This window comes from Monopterus albus, unplaced genomic scaffold, assembly GCF_001952655.1.
Source record: "Monopterus albus unplaced genomic scaffold, M_albus_1.0 scaffold15.1, whole genome shotgun sequence".
Classification (NCBI taxonomy): domain Eukaryota; kingdom Metazoa; phylum Chordata; class Actinopteri; order Synbranchiformes; family Synbranchidae; genus Monopterus; species Monopterus albus.
The window spans coordinates 1,391,777-1,402,190 of NW_018127895.1; the positions used below are offsets into that span (position 1 = coordinate 1,391,777).

The 10,414-nt window shown below is 39.3% G+C and overlaps 2 protein-coding genes across 7 annotated transcripts in view; both read right to left on the reverse strand.

The window, feature by feature from the left end:
• Positions 1–1,530, reverse strand: part of gab1 (GRB2-associated binding protein 1) — a 50,731-nt gene extending 49,201 nt beyond the window's left edge. For 2 of the 5 annotated variants that reach the window (XM_020591681.1, XM_020591675.1), the window contains exons 1-2: positions 1,060–1,530; positions 781–936 (exon numbers count right to left, since the gene is read on the reverse strand). In XM_020591681.1, the coding sequence (XP_020447337.1) occupies positions 781–852 (72 nt within the window). In that variant the 5' untranslated portion in view covers positions 853–936; positions 1,060–1,530. Of the gene's footprint in view, positions 1–780; positions 937–1,033 lie in introns of all 5 variants that reach the window. The other 3 variants (XM_020591677.1, XM_020591676.1, XM_020591678.1) reach the window with 3 other exon arrangements.
• Positions 1,531–4,157: 2,627 nt separating this feature from the next.
• The window catches only part of usp38 (ubiquitin specific peptidase 38), a 10,420-nt gene continuing 4,163 nt past the window's right edge, over positions 4,158–10,414 (reverse strand). For both annotated transcript variants that reach the window (XM_020591839.1, XM_020591838.1), the window contains exons 3-11: positions 9,771–9,906; positions 9,383–9,512; positions 9,124–9,225; positions 8,560–8,718; positions 8,195–8,388; positions 7,987–8,080; positions 7,779–7,885; positions 6,052–7,396; positions 4,158–5,429 (exon numbers count right to left, since the gene is read on the reverse strand). In XM_020591839.1, the coding sequence (XP_020447495.1) occupies positions 5,265–5,429; positions 6,052–7,396; positions 7,779–7,885; positions 7,987–8,080; positions 8,195–8,388; positions 8,560–8,718; positions 9,124–9,225; positions 9,383–9,512; positions 9,771–9,906 (2,432 nt within the window). In that variant the 3' untranslated portion in view covers positions 4,158–5,264. The remainder of the gene's footprint in view (positions 5,430–6,051; positions 7,397–7,778; positions 7,886–7,986; positions 8,081–8,194; positions 8,389–8,559; positions 8,719–9,123; positions 9,226–9,382; positions 9,513–9,770; positions 9,907–10,414) is intronic.

Here is a 10,414-nt window from a genome sequence, read left to right on the forward strand (position 1 = left end):
GAAACATTAATAGCAGAATAAGAGACATGTACTGCCCTCAGCAATTATATACTTAAAAGCATGTAATACTGTGTGACTAGTGTGAGCAGCAGGAGTGTGGACATGGACGAATGATCAGACAGTCTGGGGCAGTAAACACCAATTGTTATAGTAGCTGTGACAAACAATCCTTCATTGTGCACATCTTCAACTCTCTGCAAACCAATGTATGAAACTTACAGCAATGGGCTCATCCTTACACATATTCCGCTGTTGCATTATAAATCATTTAACCCTTGGCATGACCATCTTACCAACTTTGATACAGGGAGAACTGACTGTGAATGTAAAAGTATTAGTTCCCAATGTAATCAGTGTGTTGTGTTATAGGTCCAAGAAAATGACATCTTCAGAGGTAATGCTGTGAGGCTAGTAGCATAAACAAGCCATTAAAGAAGTTGACCCATCATGGAAACGTCTAAGGTTTGGCCAAAACGACCGCCATACTCCTCAGTTAAATGCATTTAAGCAACACAATACATACTATCCCATGGTAAAGTCGCTCTTGTTTACTGTGAGGGGCTACAGGGTAAAGTGAGCCAAGAGAAAACACACACGGGTTCATGCAGCAACAAAAAAACTGCAAAGGTTACTTGCTGAAATGCACATAAGAGGAGGCCCACACCTCTCACGTCACTGCGACCAGCTATGCACATGAAAATGTCCAGGGAGAAACTGGCATGTTTTGTGTAACAGGTTGCTTTATTACAGCGTAACAAGTAGGATATAAAGTGCACTTACGTAACGTCTCAACTTTTTTTCAGGAGGAGACTTTCTCAGCCACCCTGAGCACACCACATCTCCCCCACTCATATCTGCTCCTTCCTTGCTCTCCTTTGGAGTTGGAGCGGAGATTGCTGTTTGGCTTCGTTTATTTTTGGGAGTGTCTGCTTATACCTGGAAGAAAAAAGTTGCCACAAAGCTTAGACGGTGAAGGTGAAATATAAAAAAAAGTTAACACTGTAGTACTGTTGTTTTTGAGAGCGATAAATACCGTCACTCCTTCGAAACTCGACCTACCGAAAAGGCAGTTCTCTGAAATGCACAGACGAGATTTTCCGCGAGTTGTAGTCAAATAAACGGCTATAATCCTGAGCTTAGAGTAGATATAAACCTCCGCGACACCGCCTTTAGTACAAATATCAACGGTGACTTGTGTATTGTGTTCAAACTGGAACGCTGTGTGGGCAAAAAAAAAAAACAGGCGCAGGCAACTGAGAGTCGCTAAGTTTTTGTTGTTATATGTAACGCCTCATGCTAATTCCCGTCAAAGTGGAGCGATTCCCAATTGGCAAGATCAGATGTAAATGTCTCACAGTATACCGGTGCATAACGTTAGTTGCCGTCTCTCCGCAAAGTTAAAACAATCTTCACCGTAAACACTGTGGCTCCGCCGAGCTTCCCTACCAGTTTACTCCCATGGTTCCTTAATTGAGATTGACAGGGTGGCTCCGTATTTCCCCAAACTCACCCTCCTCTCTGGAACATGGCGGTGTCAAGGCAAATTATTACAGTACCGGAAGTTCTGGTATGCTTTCAAAATAAACTGTTTTGCTTGTGCAGAACGTTCTTCCATTCAGACCACTTTTAATGGCTACAACGGACGTTTAAAGTTAAGTTGTGCGTAAATTTGTCATTTCAGTCGTCAGTGATTAATATTGGTAGTCTTAGCTACACATGCTCATTTTTTTAACCTTTCAGATTATGGCTAGATACGCTAATTGCGATATTTTTACATAAACAGTTTCATTTTAATTCGTGAATTACATATTTTTATATAGGTAATGTTCATGCTTATGAGACACATTACATTTTTTCAACGTGTTCCTTCAATACAATGTTCGTGACTGTGAAATTTGTTTTGAAAGTTATAGCAGGAAATCGTATCGCTGTAAATGGAATCACTCAACTACTAGTTTGGCGGACGAACTGAGGAGGCGGCGTGCAGGGAAAACTGAAGAGCTTAAACCATGGGACATGTAGTTCAAAGATCGTTTGTATTCCGTGCCAGAAAACAACATGAGTGTGGGGCGGTTTGATAGATGAACCATGACGCAATGGAGTTGATTGCTCAGTTGTGTGAATACAAAGAATGTCCCCAGACAGTTGAGGAAGAGACAAAGAGAGGACCCACCTCGAACCGGATGGTCCCAACACGTCTAAACTACACCATCCATAATGCGTGCTGTACTCCCTAATGAAAACTCGCCATAAAGCACACGTAATGTCACTATGAGGATAGTGTACTCATCGACCTCTTCATATATGTAGTTTTTGGCATTTATCTTGTTTCAATATGCAATTATTGTTATACACGGATAGCCTATACATAAAGTATGTTCACAATATCAAATAGCTTATTTTTTATATAACTGATTTCACAATATTGTTTTCAATCGAACTGTATTCCAATATGTAACAAATCAAAGATTTACCCCTACTGCCCAAACCCCACCCTATGAGCCCGACATTTACCTGACTCCCCAAACCTGATATTTCCTGGGTTCAACAGTTCATCTAACTGGTTCATCCACTGGCAAAGGTTTCCCATGGACATAGAATGGCATCTGAGGAATCTTTTTGGAATGCTATTGGAAGGGTAAACCCCTCCCCCAAAGAACGTTACTCTATTAGTCTGTGATTAATGACTGCAATTGTACAGGCACATTACCTCTTTCAATGACTTCCTGCGATATTGATGAAGAAATAGGAAGCGGTTAAAGGCTGCAGACACAATAAACCAATTCCATTAATGATTTCTTTTCCACAATCTCATATTTGACTCTACAGTCTATAAAATTTTCAAAAAAAGCTTCTGCCATGTTTTTGACGCATCTGATTTTTTGAAATCCATGTTTAACAAAGTTGCACCTCAGTTTGTGTTCCTCTGCTTTATGGTTGAATAACTACATATTTAGTTTATGTAAGTACTACAACATCCATGTGTTCAACTGAAGAGATCTGACTTTCAATGCATAACCTAACAGTTCTCATACCTATAATGTATATATTATTTGCTGTATATGTGGTACATCCCAAAATGAGTTAGTATACATATTGCAGGCCATGTGTGCAGGAATAAAAACATAAAGTGACTGTAGATTATATAAAACACTCCATATCATCATTTAATTGCAAAAGAATACATAACATACAGTACTATTCCCAAAAGAAAACAAATGAGGCAAACCCAGTAATGGTTTGGTTGATTAATAATTGAAAGTTATTGATTTTTCAAAATGCCCTCTGAATGCTTTAGCACTGTTGCTGTTTTAGCCATATCAATTGCAAATTAATAAAAATGGCACCTTTAAAAATAGTTTGCTATTGCTCCAACTGTAATTTCTCCAGTACCCATGGGAATAGAAAGTCAATGCATGTGATTCCCCATGTTCCTTTTTCTGTCATTGTTTTGTCTATACTCACTTCCATTTGTGCATAAATATTTTGCAATCAAAGCATGTGCATGGGAGGATGTGCATACTTGTTTTGATAAATTATGCAACCATATACAGTTCCTTTAATCAACAAAGTCACTTTCATACTAAAAATCTGCAGGTTTTTGAGTGGAATTCATGAGATCTACAGCATCAAGAATGTGTTAAATTTAACATTTAACCATTTCCATTTTGAATAATGTAATTTTAAAAAAGGATTATTTGCAGTTTCAAAACCACCTTGCTACTCTTAGATCTAGTTCCCATAAAAATTGAAATAACATAGTCAGATCTATTCAAACCAAAATAATACAAAGATGTAGTCCTAGAGATGATTCCAAGTGATCAATATCTTCTCTGCAAATTCTGAAATATGCAAGGTGACAAGAAAGGTGATACAGACAATGAGTTACGCTTGAGCACACAGCACACTCGTAACTTTAGTGCTTGGCTCATTTCCACAGAAATTAATTTAAGGTTTCCTGAAACCATCTGCTGTTTCATCTTGCTACTTGTTCAGTCAAGTGTTAATTTATTTTAGCCCACATTTCTCTTTTTTCTTTGTTTGTCCTGTCATACGGTATGTTTAATATTTGATTTCTATTTTAGTCCCCAACATCTGGCCAGTCTGCCCACCTCTTTGCCAACATGCTACTTTAACAACCAGCATGGTTAAGACTCCTTTATGAATATTAAGACAGTACAGCTGAGGTGTAAAATACAAATTCCTCTTCAAAAATCTGCATGAAATATCAAAAGGCACATAAAATTGGCATGAACATAATCTCCCTGAATGCTCAAATCAGAGAAATACATTTTAAATATGCCATCAAATAGTTACTTATTATCAATATGTTTACATGAGTAGTTTGCAGTTTAGTTCTCTGTACACCACACTGACTTACCATGAAACAACAGCTTAAATAATCATTCTGAAATGCCTTTATCTTGGAGGATGCCCATATATAGTTTTCAGCTTTCATATACATTTCGTATTCCATGATTATTCAAATAGAATATTTGGAGATGATATTTAAATAATACATTATGTACACTTATTGCATGGGATATGAAACCTAAAGAACACCACAGCACAGACCAAAAAGATTCAAATATCTTGAAAAACTCCACACGTTGTGAAGAAAAGCTGCATGCAAATCAAAAAAATGAACAAGGTTTGTGAACTGTGTTCAGAACTAGGAAAAATCTAAATCAAAAGTTTCTTATATCTGAATGCTTTCTTGTCTATTGTGCACTGCACATGCATACGTTTGTGTGTGTGTTTCTGTGTGAGGTAATATAAACGCTCCGACAAATCAAATAGCAATAACGTGCTAGAATCAACCGGTTTCACATTTTTATCAATGTAAAATGTAACAAAATGTAAACACTTACTAGGAAACTAATGGTTATTGATGTAACTTCTATAATATCAAATTATATTTAGCTATAATTATTTTATTTAAGGGAGAGAATACATTTGCACCAATGAATATTTGCACCTCAGGTTTTGAAATCTAGAGGGTTAATGGATGATTACAATGTCAAGATCTTAGAAATAATCTAATAAATGAAATATTAAATGATGAGTGAACCAATGTATTTGACAAAATCAAATCTATTATCAGAACAAGCACAGGTGCTCTATGTGCGTGTTCTTAGATTGTTTCAATGTTTTTACGAGGTTATATGCACATCTGTGGTTTGACAGTTCAGGCTCATTCATGAAGCAGTTGAGGACTTCCTTAGTGCCAGTTCATCTGGTTTTCCTGCAGCATTTTTTCCCTGTCAGAATACCAGTCTACTAATGGTATTGAAGCCACCTCCCCCTCCTCCTCCACCAGATGGACCACAGCTCCCTGGTGGGTTATTGTCATCTGAACCATTGGGCCTGAATGAGCAAGACGATGAGGGGGCCTGGAGAGCCTGGGTTCGAGCATTGAGCTCCTGTTCCTATTGACATTATGGAAGAAACAGAGATGTTTACACATCAGACTGCTTTTAAACCAGGTGTAAAAACGTATACAGTATCCAAATAACGCTGAGCCAAAGAGTTAATTTAGTAGTGGAGTTTACCGACAGGGCATTAGTGCTGTTACTACACCCTCTAGAGGTGATTTACTCCATTCACCTACACAAGTATGGTGGAATGTCAATTCAACACAGCACAGCTCAATGACTTGTGAAATTACACCTCACGTCTCATAACAAGACAGTTTAGATTTGGCTTGAAGTGCAGTCAGAACAAAATCCTATACCCTGCAGGCTCTTGGTTATCTGTGAAAGTATGGTCTATTTTCCCTCATCCACTTTCCACTTGAGAAAATCTGGTCCAGTACCCAACTTTAACAATAACCTTACATTTAGAAGAGTTAGTGGAACCAATATTATATGTCACCTGTTTTCAAACATGGAAAATAAGCACGCTATTTCAGTCAAGACACCTAACGAAGCACATTAAATACTTTAATCTTAATCTAATGTAAATCACTTCACTTTTGGTTTGCATTTAATGGCTGCCACGGTGCTTATATGTGTAAGAAGAATGCTTTCTTTTGTTTTTAATCCTGCTTACTTGTAAAAACAGCTTGTTGTCCTTGATGATAGCATCCAGGAGTTCTTTATGCAGGGGAGGCTCAGCACACAGTCTCATTCCATTTGCCATCAGTCCCCCATTTGAGTTCTGCCCAAGTAGCTCCTGTTTCCTGTACATAAGAACATAAGCTGTGTCCTTGGGGAAGCGATTAGTAATATTTTGCACTGATTGGAAGGAAGTGAAAGTCACTCTGCTATCATTAAACAGCAGCCAATCCCTTGCCTCCTGGCTGCTATTAGGGGGTGTGTCTCCTTGTTCAGGTTCGAGTGAGAGAGCTGAACAAGTGGAGAGGTTGCACTCTGCTTGGCCACTCCCCACATCCTTGAGGGCGAAGTGACTGGCTTGATGCTGTGTTCCATCTGCTCCATTGATGTTACAACCATAAGAGTAGTAGTGGCCACTCTCAGATGATATACCAGAATGCATCACCACCGAGCTTAGGATGTAGGGCACTGACTGGACCGCTATTTCTCCTCCTCTTGTAATCTGCTCTGTTCCATCTATCCTCTCCTTCTCCTCTTCCTCCTCATCTTTTTGAGATGGTTTGAGCTTCTTGGCCAGATTCTCACTGCTCTCAGGGGAATCCACTTGCAGAGGAGAAGAGGCAGAAGAGGAACATTGTGTAGGTGGTGAAGGGGCATGGACTGGAAATCTCATGAGTGGTGGGATGGTGACATTGTCCAGAATCTTCCTCCGGACATGGCATTTAGCATCATATGAGAATCGCAGCAGGGTGAGGATCAAGTACTCGGGGGCTGACACCACTTTCATGGTCTTCTCTGCCCGCTGGAGGGAGCCACACTTCTCACAGAAATAGGCATTGTCTCCATCCAGGATCTCTGGAGCCAGAAAATAGTTCACCAGGTCAGGCACAGAGAGAGGAGGCTCATTTGTCACTGGCACAACATGGACACTGTTAGCCAGGGCTTTGGCTGAGCCAGGTTCAGGAATTTCACTGCCACCATTGACAGATCCCTGACAGAGAACCTTAGGCTCCTCTGAGGGCCCCTCAGGTTGAGGGCCATCCTGAGAGGTGGAAAAAGGACAAAAGGCCAAAGAAAGATCCGTAAAAGGCTCCTCCTTCTCAGAGAGGGAGTTGCACTGCATACATTGAATACCTGTGATCAGCTTCCCACCAAACATCCTTTCTATCAAAGTCCTGCCATCATATCCAGGTTTGCTTTCTGCAGGAGTCAAAGATGACTCTTCACCCTCTGCTGGAGAAGTCTGACCTGTTTGACCTTTGCTTCTTGTGTCAACAGGGGATGCAACCTTTGGCTTAGCTGATTCCAGGACCTGAAGTGTTTTCTCCTCTTCATGTAACCTTAAGATCACAACACAGGGACAGTCAACATTAAGATAAAATACATGTGTTCTGATTATTTTTGACACCATTGATGTGATAATATACCACCCATTTTTCTCATATTTAGTTTTAAAGAAAATACTTTTTCAATGTAGTCTCCATTCAGGCACACCCAACAATCGCAACGCTTTATTTGCACTGTGTTCCTAATAGCAAAGTTTCTTTATTAGCATATTTTCTATTATGCATTCACTGTCTCAAAAATGACGTATAATTTTCAATTCATTTGGCATCAGTGAACAATACAAGAAAAGCATTTTTTTTCAGTTTGACACACTAACTAACTTAACACAGTCCTATTACAGCTGATTCATCTAATCTATTTTGAGTGCTACTGTACCTGTCCAAAAGAAATCTGAGATACTCAGAACAGTCCTGCTGTGAGCCCGCATTGAACCAGGGAGGCCGAGATGCTTCCAAGAAGTTTCTGGGAGCATATGCTGCCCTCTGTAGGACAGAAACACAGAGCCTCCTTATCATTAGCATCCACTGCTGTAATCCACCAGTAGCTATATTCTGTTTTATCCATTGCACAGGACAACACTAACCTGAGTGTGTGCAAGAAAAGCAAAAAGCAGCTGAAGCCTTTTCATTAGTGTGTTGGAACCATTTAGATGTAATGACAAAACATGCCTCCTGAAACTGACAAGGCAGATCACGTTTAATACTTAAGTCTCATAAAAACATTAAAAACATGAAAAAAATGCATCAAGAACATGTGGTCTTATGCATTTTATGTCTGTGAAAATGACTCACTCTGTTGCCATAAAGAGGGTCTGGATGATGCTGTTCATATAGCAGGTGTTCCCCAGGTTGACCAGCCCTGTCTTGCCTGTCTCAGACTTCCCAGCTTGCATCAGTACACCAGAGACAAATGAGTTGGACTGAGATGTCCAGGCACTTTGATTCAACACCAGTTTTATCTTTTCTTCTGCGGGTTTTGGGAGATCCTGGCAGCACAAATTCAAATAATTTATCAGATACACTTCGATAGAATTGATTAATGATATAATGATTCAGTGTTAAAAATCCCAAGGCCCTTCTGATTACACAAATCCACATTTTTTAAAATATCTACATAGATAAGAATGTTTCTAACATGAAGTTCTCTGCACTCTTACCTTGATGGACTCTAATATCTGGTCATAGAGGTCAGGGAAGCCAGAGTATTGGTACATCATGCAGTGTATGAGCTCAGTGAACTGCAGCAAGAAAGTTCTACTGGTGGGGAGACCATCTGGCCTTAATGACTGGACTAGATGTACCACATGTGGAACAACCTAAGCGAATGAGGGATGAAGGCAAGAGAAAAATGATAAAGACACTGTGGTGCTGGCAACACTGGAAGGTTTGCTAATATTAATTATACATATCTGCAGCATGGTCAGACAGAGGGCAGTTGCATATAAGAAATCCCACAGAGTGTTCAGCCTCATTTGCAGAGTATTTTTGAGACTACTCATGTTTTTAGGTACTAATGAAATTGGCCAACTCAAAGGCCATTTCTTGACATTTAAGTGTTTCACACATCATCAGTGGGAGAGCAATGCCAAGCATGGGGTTCTGCGAAAAAAAGTCTATGTGGCTTTGAACTAATTTAAGCCAGAAGAGAAGAAAATGAGAAAGCCAATACAGTGGCCATGTGAGAGGGGAAATGGGCTGTGAGGAGATAGGAGATCGCTTACCAAATGGAAGGCCTCTGGAGAGTGCTGGAAGCTCAGCAGCATATGAGAGAGCACAGTTAATGCTCCTGGCCGCACTATGGGGTACCACAGACGACTGAACACCTACAGGTTAAATTAAAAAAATCTTTATGTCATGGACATTTATTTAAACTGGGGAAATGCTTTCATAATTCAGGTAAATCTTTTTGCCAACGTCATGTAAATTATCTTTAAGAAGAATTGTGGGAAACTAGTCAATAATAAACTTTTCACTACAGACCAGTTCAATCTTGAGCAGCGTGACATCAATAAGGATAGTAAACTTCTGAACTGCAGCAAGTCCCTTCAGTAGAGCGATGACCCAGGTGTCCACATGCTGAGCCAGAGGCCAAGAAAGCCAGTCAATCATCCTAGACAGACATAAGGATGTGGTCAGCATGAATAATTTGCAAAATGTGCTTATGTTAACAATAGACAGAGCTACAGATTGTTATACATGTAAGGATAATGCAAAAAGATAATAAGCATGCATCTAAAAAAAAAACTCTGTGCAATCTTATATTTTTATAGATTCAGGAACATGAGCACAAACAGATGTGGCTATGTAAATCAATTTGTACACATTACAAATAACTGGCATGGTCAAATGGCTCATTGTGTGAGATAACCTGCAGAGTGCTTTAGTCATGTTTGCATCTTTGACATTCTGGTCTGTGGTGAGACTTTTAATAAGCACTGTGATCATCTGGACGGGGATGTGCTGGACCAGGCTGGCTAGGGCGATGGATGGGTCAAAGGAGGGGTCTGAAAGATATCAATCACAATACGAGTAGAACCTCATTACAAACTGCACCTTTTGATTTGATTTTGATTTGATTTATTCTTTCAAGCATGTAAAGACAGTTGATATGTCAACACACATAATTTTACACATATCCAACAAATGCTAATCCCATATCAATTTGCTTATACCTAGTATATGCTTGAATGGAGTAGGAAGAAGTCAGACTTATCCAGTCCTACCCCATAACATCATCTTACCATCATTGGTTTGCAAGCAGTATCTCTACATAAATAATTCTCTTCTACACCACACAAGTAACATACTAAAGAATTATAACAGAGTGTTAACATTCGTACATAATTACATTCTTAAATAATTATCTTCTACACCACACAAGTAATATACTAAAGAATTATTACAGTGTTAACATTCATACACCACACCCACAATGTTCCATCTAATTAATCATTAAGCCTGTTCTTGCATATATCTTGATTGACACATACCTTTATATTTATGTTTAAACTC